Here is a 22,258-nt window from a genome sequence, read left to right as displayed (position 1 = left end):
CCCGGCCCCCCCGAGCGCCAGACCGGGGCCCCCCCGCCCCCCTAGGGACCACTTGTAAAACTTTAATATGAAGGAATTTTTTTTTTTGTGTGTGTTTTTTTTCTGATTTTTTTTTTTTCTTCCTCTTTTATAACAGAAAGGACCTCAACCCCCCTCCTGCCCCCCCCCTCGCCCCCCCGCCAAAACTGCCGCCGTGCACCCAGGCCCCCTCCCCTGTACAGCCCCATACCGGGGGGGGCCCCCATTGTGCCCCCCTGCCGAGGTGGGGGGCAGCCCCTGGCCCCCGTAGGGGTAGTGCCCACCATAGGCGTAGTCGTTCTGTGTAGGGACACCCCCCCCCCCCAATTTCTAGTCCCCAGAGCCTTTAGAGCCCCTGTTGCTTATCAAAACAAAACGGGGGACCCCCCCCCAAAAAAAAAAAAAAAAAAGGGAAAAAAAAACCCAAAACAACAACAAAAAAACCACCCACCCCCCCCGCATCAATAAATGTAATTTGATTTTTTTTCAGAAGGCGCTGGCGTTCGGCTCTCGCTTTGCCTGGGGCTGGGGGGGGCCGGGGGGGCCCCCAGGAACCAGGCGAGACGGGGGACACACGACGTGCTCCGGGTTTATTGGCGGGTACAAAGCTTCACAGTTTCGACTTGGCGTCGGAGCCGGGCAGCACCGAGCGCTTGGGGGGGGGGGGGGAGAGAGATGGGGGGAGACACAGGACAGATCGTAGACCCCCCCCCAGACCCCAAATCCACCCCCCTACCCCCCCTAAAAAGCTGATATGAAATACAAAAAGGCACCCGCCGTTAGTCAGCCCCATCGACGTGGAGGGGGGTCCGGGGGGGTCCCGGCCGGGGGGCGCCGGGGCAGGGGTGCCCGTTGAGCTGGGCAGCCGCCGGTGCCTTCTTGGGTGCGAGGGGGCAGGCGGCCCCCCCGGGGCAGGCGCGCTTCGGGCTGGGTGCCGGCCGCTGCATCTTGTGCTCCAGCAGCATGTGGTTCTGGGGGGGCAGCCCCAGGCAGGCCCTGGGGGGGTGGAAAAAAAAAAAGGGGGGGCTGAGGGATGGGCACCCCAGTACTAGGGAAGGGGGACTCGATGGTGCAGGGCACCCCACGCGCCAGGAGCCAGCAGTGTTGGGGACACGGCGTGCTGGGCGCCGGGACCCATCGGTGTTGGGCAACCTGGGCATTGGGCACTGGGACTGACTGGTGTTGGGTACTGGGACCCACTGGCATTGGGCACCTCCCTGGGACCCACAGGTGCTGGGACCCACAAGCATTGGGTACTGGGACCCATCATGTTGGGCACCAGGACCCGTTGGTGTTGGGCACCCCCCTGGGCATCAGGTACTGGGACCCACTGGTGCTGGGACCCACAGGCATTGGGCACCCCAGGCATTAGGTACCAGGGTCTGTGGGTGTTGGACACCCCGGGCATTGGGACCCGCTCCCATTGGGTGCCTCAGGCACTGGGAACCGAGGACCCATCCGCACTGGGACCTGTTGGTGCTGGGCATCACCAGGACCCACCAGCACTGAACACCCCGGGCACTGGGACCATCACATTTGGGCATCGCGCACCAGGACGCATTGGCATTGGGCACTGGGACCCACTGGTGCTGCGCACAGGGACCCATGGGCGATGGCCACTGGGACCCACTGGTGGCACAGGCCCTGAGCACGGGGACCACCCACCAGTGTTGGGCACCAGGACCTACTGGATTTGGACACCCCACGCGTAGGTGCTGGGCACCCACGGCCACTGGGACCCACGGGTGGCACAGGCCCTGAGCACCAGCACCACCTACCAGCGTTGGGCACCAGGACCTATTGGATTTGGACACCCCACGCGTAGGTGCTGGCACCCACGCCCTGGGACCCCTGCACGCCCTGAGCACGGGGACCCCCCCAGTGTTGGGCACCAGGACCACTGGATTGACACCCCATGTGTAGATGCTGGGCACCCACGGCCACTGGGACCCACGGGTGGCACAGGCCCTGAGCACCAGCACCACCTACCAGCGTTGGGCACCAGGACCTATTGGATTTGGACACCCCACGCGTAGGTGCTGGGCACCCACGGGCACTGGGACCCACTGGTGTTGGCACCCTAGGTATCAAGCACCGGGATACCTCTGTAAGCCACCACGGGCACCAGGGTGGGTGGGACCCTGGCACCCACGAGCACGGGGACCCCCGGGGTACCTCAGGATGTTCTCGATGCAGCTGCGCTGGCGGAAGAGGGCGTTGACGACGGGGGTGCCCTCGGGCACCAGCGGGGCCTTGCAGAGGAAGGCGACGATGGAGAGGACGCTGTGGAAGCCCTGGAACTCGGGGTCAGCCTCGGTGCAGAAGGTGACGCGCTGGCACAGCTCCGTGAGGATGGCCAGGTCCAGGATGATGGGGCTGGCCAGCAGCGAGTCCTGCGGGCAGCGAGGGGGCAGGTTTGGGGGGTGAGCCACCCCCCACCGAGGACGTGCCACCCCCCTGGGACACCCCGGTCAACCCCCCCCCCACGCACCTCGCACGTGTTGTGGATGACGATGGTGTTGGTGCCGCCCATCATGATCTCCGACGTGTACTCGTCCAGAGCGCGCTTGCTGTCCCCCACGTAAGGCACGTACTTGATCACCACCTGCGAAGCGACGTCCCCGTCACCCCCGTCGTCATCGTGTCCCCCCACACCACCCCCCCGGCCCCCAACTCACGCAGTGGTCAGGCTTGTCCTGGGGGCCGTAGAGGACGGGGTTGGCCTGGACCGTGTCATCCACCACGTTGCTCTTGGAGATCTCCTTGGAGCGAAACTGCTGCGGGGCCGAGAGGTTCTTCCCGTCGTTGTTCCCCAGGTGGTTGTAGCTCACGATGGACTTGGTCTGGGCAAGGGGGTGCAGGGAGGTCACCCCCATCACCCCCCCATCACGGGCAGGTCCCTCCTGAGCCACCCCGTCCCCCACGTACCTTGAGTCCGGCGCCCACCAAGAAGTCCACCAGCACCGACTTCAGCTTGGTCTGACCCGACTTGAAGTCGTCGCCGCAGATGAAGACGCGGCGCTGGGCGGCCAGCTCCACCGCCCCCGGCACGAAGGTGTTCTGGGGGGAGCCGTTGATGTAGGCGCAGCCCTCCAGGATGCTGGCCACGGCGAAGAGCGTGGACGGGGACACCTCCAGGCCTCGCTGTGGGGACACGGGGTGGCTCAGCACAGCAGGGCGGTGTTGTCACCCCCCCCCCCCGCACCTCGGCCCCCTCCCCTGTCCCCTGACCTCGATGGCCCGCAGCAGGTTGTCGGCGGTGTCGTTGAGCCCCGGCACGACATCGCAGAAGCGTTCCGTGTTGGCCGTCCAGAGGACGATGACTTTGTCCACCCCGCTGGTCTCCCTGAAGTCCCGGATGTCCTTGCGGATCTGCTCCACCTGGGACACCACCGAGGGGGACGCATCAGCGCGGTGGCATCCCCCCCGTCGCCTCTGTCCCCCCCCCCCACCACCACCACTGCCCCACCAGGACCTGCTCAGCCATGGACCCACGGAGGACGTTGTCCGCCCGCTCCTCCTGGTTGGCGGCGATGAACTCGGGGATGTAGATGGAGGGTCGGGGCTTCATCTTCTCCAGGTGGGGCCAGAGCTGCTCCTGCAGCGGCCAGTCCAGCACCTCCGCCCGCCGCATGGCCTCCGCCAGGTTCAGCGAGGAGATGTCCCAGCCTGGGGGACAAGGGGTGACCCAATCGCTCAGGGTCCCCCGCCCCATTGCGGGGTCGTCCCCCCCCCCCCGTGTCCCACCTACCGTCGAAGACAATGTCATTGGGGTGCACCATGGGCAACAGGTCCCGGAAAGGCACGTAGACGTCGCCGGTGGGGCCGGTGCCCAGGCAGACGGTGGAGGCTTGGAGCAGGGAGCCGTAGTAGTTGGCTTTCTGGGATGGAGAAGGCGAGGATGAGCTGCCGGCACGGGGGGGGTCCCCAGCACCCCAAACCGGGGGGCCGGGGCTGCAGACCACCTCTGCAGGGGCAGGGAGGAGATCGGGGTGCAGGACCCAGGTACAGACAGGAGCAGCTGAGCTCCGTGTCCCCATCCCTGGGGGACGCTCGGGTCCTGGGACCTCACTGGGGACACCCACCTTGCGCCCCGTCTTGGTCATCCAGGACAGCCCCAGCTTGTTGGCCAGCACGGCCGCCGTCACCGTCGTGCCATTGTTGCCCCCCCAGCCCACCAGCATCACCCCCAGACGAGGGACCTGCCTCCCCGTCCGGAAAGTGAAGCGGGTCGAGCACGGCCGCACCTGCGGGACAGAGACAGGGGACGCGTGGGGACGATCAGAGCCACCGCCAAGCCCCGCTGCCAGCCCCCTGCCCGCCCTGCCCGTACCTTGGTGACACCGTTCTCCTTGCAGACGTGCACGGTGCTGTACGTGTACTTGGCCTCGATGAAGTCTTTGCTGTACGTGACGTCGGGGCTCTCCACAAGGAATGTCTCTGCCATTGTTCCTGGAGCTGGAATAGGAGGAAATGGGTGTCAGCCCCGCAGGCCTGGCAAGCTGGGCCCCCCCCCCAGGGCCCCCCGCCCTGCCGGGACGCGGCTCTGGCACCGCTCCCTGCCAGGCTGTGCCGCCGGTGGGGACCGTTGGCTCCCTGCCCCGCGGCCTCCCAGCGTGGCGGCGGCGGTGAGGCTGCCACCGCGGCCCCTTCCCACGCGTGCCCCGGCACCAGCCGCTGCCCGCGGGGCAGGCGGGGAGCAGGGGGGTGACCACCCCCCTCCCGGCCCCAGGACCTCACTGAGCCCCCAACAAACCGGGAGGGTGCAGGGTCCCCGTCCTGCTCGGGGCAGGCAGGAGGCTGTGCCTGCTGTCCCCTCCCTCCTTGGGGGTGGCAGGGGGCACAGGAGGACATGGGGGACTAGGGATGCTCCCAGGGCACATGGGGACAGGGCTGTCCCCACTCCTTGGCATGCAGGGGACATGGGGACCGGGCTGGCCCTGCTGCCTGGGGTGGCAGAGGGTGCAGGGGACCCGGAGACCGGGGCTGTCCCTGCACCCTGGGGTGGCAGAGGGTGCAGGGGACCACGGGACCGGGCTGTCCCTGCACCCTGGGGTGGCACAGGGGACGTGGGGACAAGGGCTGTCCCCGGTCCCAGTGGTGCCGGGGATATAGGGACAGGGCTGTCCCCGCACCCTGGGGTGCTGGGGGGACACGAGGACGAGGGCTGACCCCGCCGCCCCGGCGTGTCTGGGGGCACGGGGGGACACGGGCCCGGGGCCGCCCCCGCTCCCCGGGACCGAAAGACCAAACCCCTATCCCGGGCCGCCCCCGCCCTCCCCGCGGGCACTCACCGGGCCGGGCCGCACCGGGCGCGCTGGAGGCGGCGGAGCCGGTGCCGGTGCTGCCCCGCGGGGGATGATGCGATCGCGGCTGCGGCCGCCCCGGCTCCCGCCGCTTAATCGGCTCCCAGGACCCGCCCCCCCCCGCCGGCCCCGCCCCCCCCAACCGGCCCCCGCACCCCCCCCCCCCCCCCCCCCCCCCCCCCCGCACGTGCCCCGCCGCCACCGGCACCGACGCCCCCGGGACCCCCCCCCCGGACACCCCCCCCCCCCCCCAGGCCCGGCCCCGCGGCAGGTGCGGGGCGGCCCCGGGCCCCGCCGGCGGCTCTTACGGGGGGGGGGCGGCGGCGGCGGGAGGCGAAGGCGAAGGCGGAGGGGAGCGGCCGCTGACCCGGGAAGGGGAAGTGGCGCCGGGGCCGGGGCCCGGGCCGGGGCCGGGGGGTCCCGCCGCCGCCTTCCGGCTATTGAGTGCCCCGGGCCGGCGGCTTCCTGCGCTGCCGGGGCCCTGTGCCTTCCCACGGGCAACCTCCCACGGGCACTGTCCCACGGTGCTGCCAGCCCTGCCCTGGTACCGGCACCCCAGCACTGGTGTCCTGCAGCCCCCCCGGTACCGGTACCCCAGCACCCTGCTGTCTCCAGCAAAGGCACCCTGCAGCCCCCGGCATGGGCACCCCACGGCCCCCCAGCACCCTGCTGCTGCCAGCACAGGCATCTCAGCGCCCACACCCTGCAGCCCCCAGCACGGGCACCCAAAAGATCATGGCACCAGCATGCTGACACCCTGCAGCCCCCAGCACGGGCACCCCAAAGGTCATGTCACCAGCACCCTGCAGCCCCCCACACGGACACCCCAGAGCCCCTGGCACCGGCACCCCGCATCCCCTGCCGCAGCCCCCCCACCACGGTCCCCCCGCCGCCCCTTGCCACGGCCACCCCTCCAGCACACCCCCTGCCCCGCAGCCCCCATCCCGGGTAACCGCCGCCGGCGGTGCCGGGGGGCAGCCAGGCCCTGTGTGAGGCCTCACCCCACATGTCGGCCATGGGAGCGCTGGGGGTGCCCGGGGGGGCGCAGAGAAAGGGCAGCGTGGCAGCAAGGGGCCGTGGCTGGCGCCCCGCTCCGTGGCCCCCGGGGGCCCGGTTCTGCCTTTCAATGGGCAGGCCCCGTTTCAAAGGAACCCCCGGAGCAGGAGCAACGCCCGGGCGGGCCCCGGCCCCTTCCCCACCCTCGCTCCCCGCAGACATGGCGAGGACAGCTCTGCTCCGCGCCGCCGCCGCCACCCACTCGCCCGCGGCCCTGGCTCCGTGGGGGCACCCTTGGCATCGCCACCCATCCTCCCGGCACGGAGCGGGATGGGACCCACCAGGGCCAAGCCCGGGGGGCACCTGCCGCCGGCCGGGAGTGGGGAGGCCGCGGGGAGAGGCGGCGGCGGCGGCGGCAGGCATGGTGGTGCCGGGGGGCCGCGTCCGGCCCCTTGGCCATGGAGGAACAATGATCCCTTGGTGCCGGGCTGGAGGACAAAACGAGCCCCGCGCTGGAATGCCAGTGCCTCAGCAAATTATTGAAACAAAAATAACATTTCTTTGTACAATAATCCTGGGGCGGGGAGGGTCCGGGCAGCGCTGCCAGGGGCCCAGAACTGGTATTTTTCCACTGCTTTCCTTTTTTTTTTTTTTCTTCTTTTTTTTTTCCTTTTTTTTTTTTTTTTTTTTTTGCCCCCTCCCGTAACTCCCACCATTGTTCCTTCCCCCACTCCCTTCCCACTCCTCCCACGCTCGGCACCGCATGAGCGGGGCTCCCTTGTTCCCGCTCGCCCAACGCGTTCATGGGCCGGGAGCCCGGGCCGGCCGCCCAGCGCCTTTCGCTCCCCAGCTGCCGGGGGCTGGCGGGGGGCCAGGCGAGCCGCGGAGCCATAGCGACCGGCCCGCTCCCCCAGCAATGGTGCCCACCCCCCCTATTCCAGCAGACACCCCCCCCCCCCCCCCCTTCCCTAGGGACAGGCATCCGGGCCGTGAAGCCCCCGTTGCGGGAGCTGGGGTGGTACAAACTCCCCGCTTATTCATTATAAGCAGGTTCAGGGACTGATTGTGCACAAGCCGGCGCTGCTGGGGGAGATGCTCCGTGCGCTGGGAAGGGCTCGGCTGTAGGGGGATGCAGGCAGGAGCCCCCCTCGCCCCCCCCCCCAGCAGGTCAAGGCCAACCCAAGCAGCCCCAGCTTTATGTGTTACAAACAGCCCCAGCACTCCCTGGCCACGTTCCCCTCCGTTTACAGTTGGGTTTTTTCCCCTCGTGTAAAGCAATCCCCAGGCTCTGACCCTTCGTTATCTTCGCCTGCGCCAGCTGCTCGCAGCTCCTCGTCCTCTCCTCCCTATCCCTGTGCCGTCACCCTCGGGGTGCTGCGCGCCCAAGGACGGCTCCACGCACGGAAAGGGACAGAGAAATGAGGGATGCGGGATGGTCGTGCTCAGCGGTGGAGGTGCAGCAGCTGCTCTGCAAGAGGGACCAGCGCCATCGGTCCGTGTCAAGGACAAATTATTCTAATGAGCTTCCTCCTGTAAACGAGCCGCAAGCAAAAGGTGCACAGGAAAAAAACCACGGTGCTTTTTGCCGTGTTTCAGGCATCCCTCAAAGCTGGCCAGGGCCGCCAGGACACTGCGGGGTCATCGCTGCCTTCCCACGCGTGTGCGACCCTCATTTAAGGGCAGCTTGTGCCTGATACGGTGCAAAGTGACACTTTTCCCAGGTGTGACCTGAATTATCGGAGCCCAAGGCTCCTCCTGAACCTGCACGGCAGGCTCGGCTTCGGCACGCAGGAGGCACACATGGACACAACCTGAAATAGATGCTGCTCTTTGTGTCACCACCCCCCCGCCGCGGTCCCCAGGGAGGGCCAGCAGCCGGGCTCCTGGCTGGGTGCAGATAAGGAGGCAGCGGCAGGAGCCCGGCTGGCTCTGGCACAGCAGACACAGCCAGTAAATTTCCACTGGGGCAGCTCCGAGTTAATGAGCTCAGTGCGTGACCCCGGCCAGAGCAAGAGCTGCCAGCGGTTGAGAGGAATTCCCCAGGAAAGCTGGGACAGGAGGGGACGGGGACCCTTCCTGCGTGAGCGTCCCCGTGCACGTCCCCACGCAGGTCCCAGGGGACAGGACCCAGCCTTTAATCAGATGAACAGCCCAGGGCAGCCCCAAGGGGTGAAGCTCATACAAGTGAGGAATTAAAGATGGTAAAACAGGGGCCTGGGGCGTGTAGCTTGGCTCAGAGGCGGCATTTGAAACTAAAAACCCGATGATTTGGGGATTTGCAAGAGCATCGGCTCACCCAACGCGTCTCAGCTCTTGCTCCATAACTGAGTGCCCCGTGGGAGCAAACCCTCGCCGGCCATGGGAGCGTTGCCTCCCTGCACGGGTGCTCATGCTGTTGTGTCAACTCCAAGGTCAAGGCTGGCGAGACAGGACCGAGCAGAGCCCTCCCTGTTCCCCCCCACCTTTAAAAAACAAGCCAGGACATCTGTAAGACATTATTTGGTTGCTGGATTATTTTCACCGTCTCCATATTTTGCTATTTTGGAGGTAGAATCCAGAATCCTGCACTAAAGCAAACTGAGCTGCAGACAAACACAGGCTCGTTATGTACACGGGTGGATCAAGCAAGACCTACCGCCAGCACTTTTGGTCTCCAGGCCAGTGAACCTGTGCCTGTCATCCACTGCTAGAGGAGGGGATTCGAAAGCAGCAACTACCGAAGTGGCTACTGAAGCTATTCAGAGGATATTATGCTACTGAGCAGTTACTGGAGTGTTTTTATCCTGTTTTATTTTGCCTGCTCCAGCCACAGCGAGCAGCAGACCCAGGGATGCTGCAGAAGCCGGGATCAGAGCGAGCAGCCATCGTGACAGCAGAAAAAAGGGACAGAGCCTCCATACAACCCAGATGCTATTTGTACCCTGAGCTTTAGCCGAATGATTCAGACCCGCGGGTGGAGGTGGGAGCTCCAGCAGCGCGGACAAGCAGTGCAGCGTCTACGCCAGGCTCACCCTCACCTCCCTGCTCTGGCAGCATCGACGTCCCTGCTCCAGCTCCCCACGGACGTGACTCACCCCACACGCGAGCGAGCTCAGACGTCAAGCCCAGCTCAGCTCACGGGGAGGGAAGCGCAGCAGCCCCTTCCGCAGCTGCAGAGCAGCCGAGGGGAGGCACCTGAACCAGCTCTGGACTCTCCCGGGGAGTTACGTGCTGTCAGAAAGAGCCACCGTAACCTAGGAAGCTCCAGCATCGCCGATCCCGAGGGAAGCAGCAAGGACCTCGCTTGCCAACACCACCTCCCGCCCACCTCCAAGCCCTCCCTCCCGCTGCTCCTGCCAAGCCCGGGGCCGTGCACCCTCCAGGACATCCCTCTAAAGCCAACCTCCACACCGACACCAGCGATGGGTGCCTCTTCAAAAAGAGCTTTCCCCCCCCAAAAACTGGGCGCCAGTGCTGTTGGAGTGGGAAGACCCCCAGCTCCTGCCGCTGCACAGAGATGCCAATCCCACCGGAGCACCAGAAAAGCTTCCCCAAAGAGCGAGGCTGCTCCGTGGCAGCGTTTCTGGGCGAGAGCTCTCCCCGTACGCAGCAAGCGGCTAGAAAATGGATGGCCCACACCGAGCACCTTTTCCTTCTCATGTTTCTTACCTACTGCTCTGATACTTTAACTCACTCAACTGACTCAGTTCCTTTAAGTCTCCTGCTTTCAAACTCCACGCCAGCCATTTATCACCTTTCCTTTTTGAGTTTTCTTGCAGTAAGAAGCACTGAAAAGAAATATACAACCTTATTGTTTGCTTGTTTTCCAATACAGTGAATTTATTATATGTTGCAAAATCAGCATTCAGCTTTTTAGTGTACAAAAAAGACACTAGCTCTTAAGAAAAGATTAGGAAAGCTGAAGACTATGCTGCCTTTAAATTGTAACATTTTGGCAAAGTGAAAAGCTCTTTTGTAAACTCCAACTCCATGGCTCAATATAGTTTTATCCACAGTACAATATTACAAAGTAAAACACAGTATCAATAAGTTAAGATCATACTTAATCACCTAGAACTGGTTTCTATTAACCCAAAAAGCACAAAATTTGCCTAGCTTCATAATCTCTAAAAAGAAAAAAAAAAAAAAAAAGGCAGATTCGACTACAATTCTTTAACACAGTCCAAAAGAAGAGTGAAGCAGAAAGTTGTTGAATGCTAATTGGGTCTCACAGTTTGGATATTCATTAAATATTTTCAGTTTTTATATTCAAATTTTAGAAGTTCCAGAATATACATGTAAATGTACACAATACATCTTTGTATACAACTCTGTTTCCAAAAATATCTTATAGCAGATGTATAAAGATTGAGATCCATCTCTATCCCCCTCCCCCCCAAAGCAACAAAAAAATCCCATTCAAAATATTAAGGATCAGAAGGAGAAGTGTTTCCATGGAAGAAATTACTCATCCTGGGTTTGTAGCTGCTGCCTCTTCTGCCGCCTGAGTTTCGGGCTCCTCGCGCACCGCAGTCGGAGATGAAGTCCCACCAAGCCCCCGTGGCTCGGCGCGCTGCCGGGTGGATGCGATGGGTGGGTGGGTGGGTGCTGGGAAATGCAGCCTTGCCACCGGGAACACCGAATCTGTAACCGCCGGCTGGCGATGCCGCTCGCGGGTCTGGCACCGACCAGGTTTTGCAGTGACAAATCTCACAGCGGGTCCGAGAAAGCGTGGCATCCCGGTTCCTCCACGCAGCCTAACGCCCCCTCCCAGATCCCTGCGGCTCCGGTGAAATCCACCTGGGTGCACAAACTCGCAGCTCCGGGAGGTTTCTTGGAATCAGAGCCCACGCGAGGCTTGAGCTTGGACACTGCTCGGACATTGCCACCAGCCGCCGCTTACTGCTTAAGAAACTCATGCACCAACCAGGTGCAAGACCCCACCGAGCAGGAGGACAAAGTTTTCTGGACAAAAGCTCCTCGCCTTTAACTCTCGTGTATTTTCCAGCTTTCCCTGATGAGCAGAAGCATCGGAGGCGGGCAGCGTTACACAAACAGGTATGCCCACAAGAGAAATGGCTCCCTAACCTCCAGTCGTCTTTATCTGGAGAGGAAGAGATGGGACCAAAGTGTTCCCCAGGCCCCGAGATGCTCGTTGGGACTTCCCTAGCGAGGCTCTCCGGGGTGCTCACCCTATGGACCACCGCGCTGCTTGGACATCACATCTCTTCCCCCCCAACTCCTTCACCGCTCCGCTTCTGAACAGGTTTGGGTTTTGCAGACCAGCAGAAAAACGTGGCTGTCCAGTGGCAGTCCGTGGACCACGGCCGGAGGGCTGCCGGGTCAGCAACGTGCAGCTCAGCCGCATCCCTTCAGCCGCAGGCTTTCGTTTGAAGAACGGGATGGCAAAGTCCTGGTGAGCGCTGGATGCAACGCGGCAGGGAGAGAAACTCAGAACATTGCAAGTGACAAAGCAAAGCGGTGGCCCTGGCCGACGACGCAGCAAAACCAATCTAGCCAGAATGGAATTATTATTATTTTTTCTTCTTTTTGTTTTTTTTATACAGCAGATGGACCCACTTTTTTTTGGGGGGGGCGGAAAAGAATAAAATACTCCTTGTGTAAGAACTGTTTCCCTCCTTAACTCTGCCATTCCGCTCCTTCAAAGGGTGAAAGACTCTTCAGTGCAACCTCCAAGGGAAGGAGACGCCACAGGAAAGTAATCCTTTACTTTGAGATAAACGGAAGCGGGAAGAAGTCAAATCACACAGGCTGGCAGGATTAAAAGGGGAGAGGGGAGAGAAAGAAATAGCAGAGTTAAAGGACACCTTTGTGCTTTTTGGCGTGTTTCTCACACCCTGGCCATACTCTAAAAATGTTCCCTTCAAGTCCACAAAAAAAAAAAAAAAATCAAGAAGAAAGACTGCACCGAGAAGCTGGCTAGATAAAGCACAACAGTGGAAGTGACCCGCATGGGAAAACGCTACCTTACTTCTCTCACGCTCGGGCGCCTGTTCTGAGAATGATTTTCTGCTGCTGCTTCTTGGGAAATACACAAAAAACAGAAGAAGAAAGCATCACATCCCCCGCCCCCCCACCCTCTCCTCTCTTATGGGTCAGTACAGGTAATAAAATAACTTCTCTGGGTAACTATCCGATAAGCTTTAGTAATACTGCAGTTATAAGATAGGAAAGGTTCTGAAACACTTGGCCTAAAAGGAAAAGGGAGGCACAGTTTTAGAAAAAGATGCTTTTTTTTTTTTTATACAAAAATAGACCATAGTCTCATTAGCAATCAATAAAATTGGCTGCCTTGATATAAAATTATAAAAGTCAAAGACAGACAGGTCTCAATCTTCCCAGCACTGGTACGTGAAGGTTAATGCAGGCAGACTGGACCGCGCATGCTGGAGAGGCCACTGCAAAACGTTTATGCCCGCTGCTTCCAAACGCACAAGCAGATAAAAAAAATTGGGTTTTTTTTTTTTTTTTACATGAAAGATCCACCTCTGCACTGCACAAGGCACTCAGTGCAGATCCCCGGGCTGATCCCCTCCTACTGACACAACCACCTCAAGAGAGCACACACCGGAGATGACAAAAGCAGGAACAAACAACGAGAGCTCTGGGTACTTGGTGTATTTAACGCGGTGCCATGTAGAGCAGACAGCTTGCATATGAACAGTCGCAGGTGCCAGAGAAGGAGGTAACCTAGCAGCATTCCAGTTCCTCACCATTTGAAGGGCAATTTGTAACCCAGTGGACCTGGGCCAGGGGTAATTACACTTCATGCCAAACTTTAATCCATGAAAACTACTGATTCTTAACCTTTGGGAGCTTCGTTCACTTTAGGCAAGTTTTCCCTTAAGTGTCAAACGCTGGCTTCAAATAAGCAGATTTTTTCATTTGTTACATTCCGACATTCAGAGCGGCTAAAACTCGAGAGGACCGTGCCGGGCGCTGGGCTTGCGACCCGGCTCAGACGTGGACACGACAGATTCGGCATCGTAAGTAATCCCCAAGTTCTTCAACCACGATGAATTAATGCTCGTCTCTGAAAGGAATCTAGTTGTATAAAAGGGAACGTAACGTCCAGGTGACTTTTTTTGCCCTACCCAGTCCAGATTAGTGCCAGCTAAAACTGCTGTTGGTCATACTCTGCTATCAGTTTTTTAATATGAGCCAGTTTGTTGTGGAGGTATTCGCAGCGGTTCTTCTCTTGGCTGTAATTGGGGTTAGTCTGCAAAGAAAAATGAAAATGCAGTGACGGAAGGCAATTCTTCAGAACTCAGCGACACCTATGCTGAACCCAGACGAGGCTATCAGACCTCAGAGCATAAGCATATGACCAAGGAATGAAGCTTTTCTAGCTGGAGGAGTAGATACCCATTGAAAATGGATCTACTCTGTTCAAACAAGGCAAAGAACAAAATCCCTTTTCATCAATAACCAGCTCCAGGAGCCTCATCACAGGGAAACGAGTGTACCTTGAGCAAGGCTCAGCCTAACTCGGAGCAGCTGGGCCACACGTGGTAGCTTCCAGCAAGCATCACCTGCCCTTTGCCCCTATGTTAGCACTGAATTGTGCAAGCCTGGGAGCTTTAAACCAAAGATGAACTTGCAACACCCAGGGAATCTCTTCAAAAAGCTCCTAAATCCCTCAGGGACAACAGGGCTCAGGGACATACTTGTAGATTTAAAAAACAAACCCAGCCCTAGTGGATAGATGCCCCAGCCTGCCTCAGCATTTCTACCTCATCCAGCTACATCATAAATCCCTCCAGTCAACAACTGTTGCTTTACATATACATGAAGAGATGCAAAGTATTCTGCGTGCCCCACACACCAAAAAGCCATGCTGAGCCCCGCAGGGGACTATGTACCCAAGTGATTCATACTAGAGACTGCGCTCAAATCATCCCAAATATACCGGCAGACCCCAAGACCTGGAGGACCCTGTTATCAGAATTGTATTTGAAATACAAACTGTTCTTTCCTTGATGGGATAAAGGCACTAATTTAAACACGTTTCGTTCTTGTGCTAGCATGCCACTAACACAGCTGAATGCTCCCCGGGATCCAAGGAGAAGACTCAACTCCCCCCAAACCCTTTCTGATCCAGGAAGGGACCACTTTTTGGACAAGCTCGAGCTAAACAAAGATCTGCTAGAATGCTTCAGACTGGGTTTTGCACTTGGCAAGGACCCATCTCTTTCAGTCACTAGGGGCACCACCCAAAAGCCTTTTTTGTGGCCGACTATTTTTACTTACCTTTTTAATTTTCCGATATTCCTGTAAAATTTGATCATGGATGGTCTAAAAAGGAAAAGATAGCTTATTATTTTCAAAAGACCCAACAGTCCTGCAACCTGCTGCGGTAGGCAAGCATTTACTGATGGCTCAACGTACACATTTCCTCCAAATACTGACCAAAATCTACTCCCTCCACAACTTCCCCCGTGAGATCCGATGGCTACAACCAGCCTCACTTGACTCCGTGACTATACTGGTGCTGACACCAGAAGCACTGGAAGGATCAGGCCCCATTCCCCAGCCATGAGAACTACCTGTAACAGGCACTTGGGTTGGCAGAATAACTGACATTTCCTCCACAGCTCAGACTAGTTTTTCCCCGAGATATAAAAACAATTCAGTGAGGAATCACTGAATTTCTCAAAGAGAAGGGAAGGATGTCTGAGGGAGGAAACAGTGCTTAGTACAATAGGTACTCTGTAAAAATCTGTTTATTATACTCAGTGAGACTTACTTTCTCAAGACAATGAATAGTTAAAGCTCTTTTAAAATCAGTCTGACAAGTCGAATAATGCTACATTATTAAGATCAAAGATTCCAGAGAAACAGATGACCCCATACTAACTCCCCTTCCAGCCCCGATAGGCTACCATATGTGCGAATATGAGTTTTCTGGCTGGGATACACTAATAGCTTCCAGCAGCTTTTGGCTAAAGACGCCAATTGTCTCACTGAGGCCTTTCCTTGTCAACAAGTACCATGATGTGTGCTCCAGCTCGAAAACGAAAGAACACAGAGCTGTTTTAAGAACAGTCTACAAAGCTGTCAGCTGTGTGCACGTTCTGCATCCACCAGTTCTGGGCTCTGGGCAGTACGTTTTAAACACCAACCCATCCCAAACAGCCCCACATACGGAGCAACTAGTTGTAGTGTTGCCACTTGCAGAACTAGCTTTTCAAAAGATCTGTTTCTGTTTCTACCTTATATTCTTCAGAGCCCTGCAAAAGCTGCTTCAGCTTGGCGTCTAACTGCGTAAACCGTCGAGTTATCCTCTCTATCCGGGCGTGCAAGTCTCTGTACTCGTTGTATTCTGCATTGAAGTCATTTTTGTAACTCTGACGCTGCTCCGAAGAGGAAATGGCTGCGTATTTTCTGCAGGGAGAATAATTTAGTTAATTGATTTAGTAAGTCTTCTCTCCAGACAGCACGAATACCGCAATGCCAAAACCAGGATGATAAGTCTACCAGGTGACTGCATTTGAAAACAAATACAGACTCCTACGATTTGCATTATAGTAGCACGGAGGTAACTGTCAGGATTACTGCCTTGACCTCTGCGTAAAACAAGACAATGTTTGCTCCCAAAATTTCCTATCTGTGCCAGATAGGGTGGAATATGCAGGTACAGCAAAGCCCGGGAGCAGCTGAGGGTGTAGGAGGACATTCAGATAGTACTGCTACAGCTTTTCTAACTCCTGCTGTCCCGCAGAACATGGAGTTCTGCATCTGTGCCAGACCTTGGAACAGCAGGAATACGATGCTTCCAGTGTTAAGAGTCTTTAAAGGAACACAAAAAGCATTCAGCTATCGTTGCAAAATGCTCACAGTACGATTATGTGGCAAGCGCATGACAAGAAACCGTGTTGAACAGACTGACCATATTTCCACTACCGTCTGAAGATACCCAACGTGAACTGAACACCACACAAGAGCTCATGTTTAACAGATGCGCCTTTGAGATCCTTTGAAAGTTATTCAGCTCAACAAAAAGCCATTAAACCTGACATTTTGCAGAAAGCCCAGCAACCAGTCCTCTCTGGTGGCAAAACCTATCTTTTCATAGGTGATGACTCTAATTTGCCACCTTACTCTGTCTGCAACAGTGCCAGCTTGGTGCGTGAACATGCCTAAGCTAACCTAGGTATCAAATTAAGGGAAAACTTTCACTCTGTTAACTGAAATGCGCTCTAGCCTTCAAGAACTGAGTCTTTGCTAGGGGTCAGTAGAAATGAGCATCTACACTATGAGATAAGGAAGTTGTCCTTACTGGTATGAAACATATGTCTCTGATCAAAACAGCAGCGATAGCTCTTGTAATTTAAGGAGCTGACCACCAAAACAGTCAGATCGTACCAAAAAGGTGAGACAACAGACCTTACAGGAGTTCATAAACCTTACAGGATTTCTTTGGAGATGGACCGAGGAGCTGCAATACCCCTCTACAGGAGGGGTCAGCACATCTCTTGCAAGAAAAAAAACCACCCCAGCCATCCGCATTCTTCTGAATGGTACTAGAAATGCCAACTCGAGGCAGTGGCTTGTATGGTTCATACAGCCCAGCAAACCACAGCTTTGTAACCGTACAAGAACCCTATATATCCTCCAGTCAGCTCCAGTGACTGCTCCTGCAGAGCCAAGAGTGGATGCCTTCTCCTCCGTCTCTTCACTCTGAGTGATCACAGCACAGCCAAACCAGATCCGATGGCATTAAAAACCCAGGCCGAGACGCGCACAGGGAATGTCGCCCACAGCTACACTTCTTCGCTATCATAGAGCTTTGTTTATAACAGGTTTGGCTTTATGCAGATTTTTGGCTTTATGCACAGGGGTTTTTGTGCTTCAGCAGACAACTATATTGTTTAATTAACCTCAAGGGGATCTGATTAAAAAGTCAAGAGGTGAAACAACTCACATCCTAACCCATGGGTTATAACCTCCCCATGAAGAATATTTCACTGGTTTATGTAGATGATCTTGGCTCTGAACAGAGGAAGAATTAGCTAACCTCTCAAAATCCTTTCATGCCCTGTCTTCCATAACATTAAAGCAGATCATCTCCTCTCAAAGTTTCCAACTGTAACATGGAGATGTTTAATCCTTTCAAACCCCTTCAAGGTATGCAATGTTTCTCGAAGTATTTCAACAATCGGTTTATAGGAAGATAACCTTGAACTCCACAAGGAGGTAAAGAATGGATCTGATATCAAGTTTAGTCTCAGGAACTATCTGCAAAGTTGGATTTAGTCCTTTTTTTATTTTAAACCCACCTTACATAGTTCTATCAGGTAACAATAAAGTCCAACAAAAATTCCCAGTACACTGTGATTTTTAGCTTGAAACGTGATCTCAAAATGATGAAGCAACTGATAAATATACTTACAATAAATAATCTGGCATTTCTGAAGTTGATGTTGGTACACTAGAATTATTGCATGTTCCATTTAAACCTGAAAAAATAAAAACTTGTTTATAGACATTCTTAAACTTTAAAGCTCTATGCAATTAAACTTCAAATTCACAAACTTATCTGCAATATACGGTTTGTCAAATTCTAAAGCACTTCTGTTTTGCTTTGAACTGACAAAGATAGAAGATGCACAATAAGGTGGTTGAAACTTCAAGGCATCTCTAATATTTGTCTGTCAGCAAAACAATATCAACCTTAGCCAATGCACTGAACAGCAAAAAAAAAAAAAAAAAATCTTAATTTAATTGGTTTATAAACACTGCCTGCAGGGAGGGATAACACTGGTATCACCACGGCTAAACTGCCAAACAAATTTATGAGTCCAGATGAGCAGAACAGAGCTGAGCAAGGTGTACATTTTTTTCTCCTGATTCTACACCATATAGATTCCTACTGTTAATACTCTGGATTCCTAGAGGGTACAACAGAGAGGTTTTTAAGGCATGCAGCTTTTTCCTCACATAGCCCTACTGCCCTGTAGACAAATCAAAGTGCCCTCTGCTCTATGAAGTTGAAGAAGCGTGAATCAAGCAAGGCTCAACTAAGAATGTTTAGGAGTTTAAGTGAAGGGACCAAAGACCTCAGGAGGAACGGGATTCTGAACGTGAGCCTGAAACAGACCCCATCCTCAACCTAAACCAAACACTGCATTATTAGTTTGGATGAAGAAAGCAGTTGGATACAGGTTTGAAAAGGGATATTTCTCAAACTGTGTATTATACTGAAAGCCCTAATCAGAAAGTTAACTGCATCCATGAGAAGGCAGCAAAATAAGAGGCAAGTGGAGAAGGCTGCAAAGGATTTAACTCATCCGCTTTGCAAAAATGTATTTCTTCCTTCCTCTTCTTTCCAGGTCTGTTACTTGGAGCAAGCAGTACCTTGATTGCACAATTTCCCCAGATGCACAGGAAAGGTACGTGCGAGCCTCAAGACTCACCCGTCCCTACACTCATCTACACTACTACTTTACAGTTATTACCCCAGACAAACTGTAGGGAGCATGAAACGCCCCAGTAATAAACACAGGCATGTAAAAGCAATAACCTAATTATATCTTTTTAAAAATCGTTTTTTCTCTGAATTTCCATGGAAAGGCTTTCCCGAGCAGAATGGAAGAATGGCAGAAAAAACAATGTCATCATAAACACCCCAGTCTCAAATTCCTACTGCAGATGTTTGCAGACAATTCTGCTTTCATCCTTACCTGACCACCAGCGTGAAAGATGCAGAACGTGGGTAAGGAAGATCATGGAGGAGAAAGGGAAAAAAAGGTTTATTTTGCCTATGAGTGCCACCTACTGACTGCTGAAAGGACCCCAAAGGTCCCTCCACCGCCTCTTGAACAAACCTCCCAGGAGAAACTCTGCTTCCCTGCAGCCCCTGGCCCAGGCAGGACTTAGGGAAGGCTGTCAGCCCTCTGCTGCAGGCAAAAGGAGCAGGATTAGGCCCATGCTATCCGCATGAAGTAAGGCACAGAAGGAAAAGATCCCAATTCAGATGCGAGCTGGCTGTACGAGATCTGAGCAGCCACTGACCACATCCTGTTTATGGTTACTCCCAAGTCCAGCTCAGATTCGTTACCTCGCATATATCCAACTTCACAAAGAAAGAATTCAGGGTATTTTGGTATTTATAAGAAACACTAACAAAAATATACATCTAGAGAGAGAATGTGTGTGTATCTATCCACTACCATTCAAGACACAAGGTACATGGGGAAGAAAAACGACATTCACAGAAAAAACCCAGGATTGACACAAAAGTAAGATCAAAGCAGAAGTAGTATCTGAAGAGTGTGGTTCTGCAGTGCCACACAACGATCAGAACTATGGACTGTCATTAAAAATCACTGGTGAGCAATCAAAATGCATTTGGTAGGTGCTACAAAGACTGTGGGGAAGGTGAGAGCTAATATCCTATTAACCCCAATGCCCTGTGAAACTCTCCAGGAATTCGACAAATTAGTTTCCATTTCAAGTTACTGTCCTTTGAGCCAAAACTGGAAGATTTTCATGCCCCAAGCATGAAGAGGAACTTAGAAAGTAGTAACGGGGCAAAGGAAAACAAGATGGATGCAAAAAGAAATTTAACAACAGATCGGGACTACAATATTCCTAGAGGTTGCAGGGGAAGTCCCAGCGCTCTGGAGAGTTGTGACAAAGCCTAACGAAACAGCAGAAAAAATGAAAGCAGCAGGCAGGGGAATGGATTGGATTAGCCAACATATATTCTCTGCTCTAACTTCTGAGAGTATGGAGAACTGACTTAGACATACACTGGTTTGATGGGAAACATTTTCATCACATCTCAACGGGTAACAGATTCACTGGTGTGTTAGTCCTCGAAGAAAGAAATTCAGAGTAATAGCGGGATACAACAAGGAAGCTCTTTCACCCTGAAAGAGCTGGTTGTATACTACTCTAACAGCATTTATCACAAGACTTATCTATCATTTCTTTTGTAGCCAATATTAAAAGCTTTTGTGACTAACTTTTCATTACTGAGTTAAAAATCAATACAAGAGTCATCACAATACCAAACACAAGCAGAAGAGTCGTAAGTAATCAAGCAGCACTGCTTTTTCCAACAGATCTTGATGTCTGCCTTTCATCCCCATATATTAATACGGCTTTTAATTTAACAAGGAGAAACATGACACGGTCTGAGGCAGTTCCAAACAGCATGAAAGGTTAAACAGGAAAAACCTGATATCCTCTTTCGAGAGGAAGCACATTTGTTGATTTGCAGGTAGGGACAGCGGTATTATTTCGTTAACCACACAGTCTCTGCAAGTGGACACGCAACCTCTTTCCTCAAATAGATTTGGAGCAGAAATCATACACAGCCGATACCAATATTATCTTAGCACAGCAGTACAGGAGGACCTCTCAGACCGTACATACCTGTGACCTGTTCCTGGGGAACACTAACTAAGTCAGCATTTTTTATTACTTCACAGTCCTGCTTCTCCTCTTTGCATTTCTCTTCATTTTTCTTCTCCTTTCTCTCCTTTTCCTTGTCTTTGTGCTTTTTGGATTTTTTCTTGGTTTTTACATACGAGCTGCAATTGTGCTTGCTCGTTTGGGGACAGTCTGTTGACAAAGGATGAGTCAGTCTGTCAGCCGTCTCTGGGTTCTCACAGTCTCTGCCGTTGTGAGTCAGGTCATTGCTGACATCCGAAAGGGGATCGTGAGGCCTCGGCAGCTCCAGCACCGGCAGGCTGGAGCTGGAGCTCACCGACTCCGGGAGAGCTGGCGGCAGGGCAGGGGCAGGAGCGTCCTTCCCGTTGGAGGAATTCAGTTTCCCGTTGAAAGTGGGCTGAGTTCTGTGAGCCAAATGCGAGATCCTGGGCTTTTTGTTGGCCAGGGGATCGATAAACTCCAGAGGCTGGGATCGTTTCTGGGGAGGAAAAAGAAAAAAAACAAAAACAAAAACAAAAAACTTGAAGTCTTGAGGCCAGAATTTTGGATGCTGTTACCACTAGGTGGTGGTGCAATACCAGAGAACACAGAAGTATCCCCAGAAAAAGAGCTCTGCTATCTATGAGAGCTGCCAGCAAGTGTCCCAGCTCAGAGGCTGGTCCTGGACACAGGCTCCAGGACCGCCAGGTCCTACAGAAGCTGATCCATCCCAAGCCGCTTCCTGACAATCCTGACAGCCACTCTGGAGCCCGCGGCTCGGTGGTAGAGCTTACAGGAACCCACCATCACATCAGCAATTATTGATCTCCCGCACTATTCATACACAGGCCATGCAACCCAGCCTGCTCTCATTGCATCTTATTTCAAATCTAGCCCTTTAGAAGTAAAACGCTGTCCTTCACCCTCCCCCTGTCCCAGCCACTTGGCAGAGAACGGAAACAACCATAAAAACATCCGTCCTTCTGGTCCTGGCATGACATTTAGAGCACCTCAAAGTCCCTGCGAAGGAAAGATGTGCTCAGACCTCTGGAGCAGGGAGGGATTCACAAGTTCTGCATTTTATTCCCAACTGATTTTACCAACTCTGCGGTCAACAACTTTACCCTTGCAATACCACTCCTTCCTCTTCTCAACAAAGAGGCATTTCCCAGAAGAGGCAAGACAGTGTCAACTGTTCTCAGAATTTAAGGCAAAAGAGGACATCTGCAGCAGTTTTAAAAGCCACGTCACACAGGCCAACATGACCAGAGTATCACTTTTTTAAATAGGAAGTGTAGAGAGAGAAGTGATTCCCAACTGTCCCCATCAGCCCTACCTGGGCAGTCACAGGTAGGGCTTGGAGAAGCTCTGCATGCCCATACCTCCCAGTAAGCAGTTGCCTACAGACTGCGGGTTAGCCTGGGGAAGCTGCACCGCGGAAGAACCCGTCCATCAGTCAGCAGAAAGAGCAGCTCAACGCAGAGCCAGAACTACGGCTGTCGGGCTCAGTCCAGCCCGAGCCAGCCAAAATTACCTTGGACAGCCATCAGTGCAGCGGT

General features: G+C 54.5%; 2 protein-coding genes across 3 annotated transcripts in view; both read right to left on the bottom strand.

Moving 5' to 3' along the window:
* Window positions 1–741: 741 nt before the first annotated feature.
* On the bottom strand, window positions 742–5,366 carry ISYNA1 (inositol-3-phosphate synthase 1). The gene is made up of 11 exons (XM_050910689.1): window positions 5,313–5,366; window positions 4,352–4,476; window positions 4,104–4,265; window positions 3,770–3,899; window positions 3,494–3,687; window positions 3,250–3,399; window positions 2,947–3,162; window positions 2,697–2,861; window positions 2,510–2,623; window positions 2,194–2,411; window positions 742–1,014 (listed from the first exon to the last, which is right to left on the bottom strand). The coding sequence occupies exons 2-11, from the start codon at window positions 4,463–4,465 to the stop codon at window positions 798–800; spliced, it is 1,680 nt and encodes a 559-aa protein (XP_050766646.1). The 5' UTR covers window positions 4,466–4,476; window positions 5,313–5,366; the 3' UTR covers window positions 742–797.
* A 5,325-nt stretch (window positions 5,367–10,691) lies between these two features.
* Window positions 10,692–22,258, bottom strand: part of ELL (elongation factor for RNA polymerase II) — a 55,741-nt gene continuing 44,174 nt past the window's right edge. Inside the window, exons 8-13 of one of the 2 annotated variants that reach the window (XR_007767687.1) lie at window positions 20,703–21,198; window positions 17,713–17,779; window positions 15,533–15,704; window positions 14,571–14,615; window positions 12,889–13,539; window positions 10,692–12,071 (exon numbers count right to left, since the gene is read on the bottom strand). Coding sequence is in view for 1 of the 2 variants with exons in the window: in XM_050910688.1 (XP_050766645.1) it covers window positions 13,435–13,539; window positions 14,571–14,615; window positions 15,533–15,704; window positions 17,713–17,779; window positions 20,703–21,198 (885 nt within the window). In the remaining variant the exon portion in view is untranslated. Of the gene's footprint in view, window positions 12,072–12,406; window positions 13,540–14,570; window positions 14,616–15,532; window positions 15,705–17,712; window positions 17,780–20,702; window positions 21,199–22,258 lie in introns of those variants that run through there. The other variant, XM_050910688.1, reaches the window with a different exon arrangement.

Source organism: Gymnogyps californianus, chromosome 24 (genome assembly GCF_018139145.2).
Source record: "Gymnogyps californianus isolate 813 chromosome 24, ASM1813914v2, whole genome shotgun sequence".
Classification (NCBI taxonomy): domain Eukaryota; kingdom Metazoa; phylum Chordata; class Aves; order Accipitriformes; family Cathartidae; genus Gymnogyps; species Gymnogyps californianus.
This window is presented reverse-complemented; position numbering and strand designations above follow the sequence as displayed.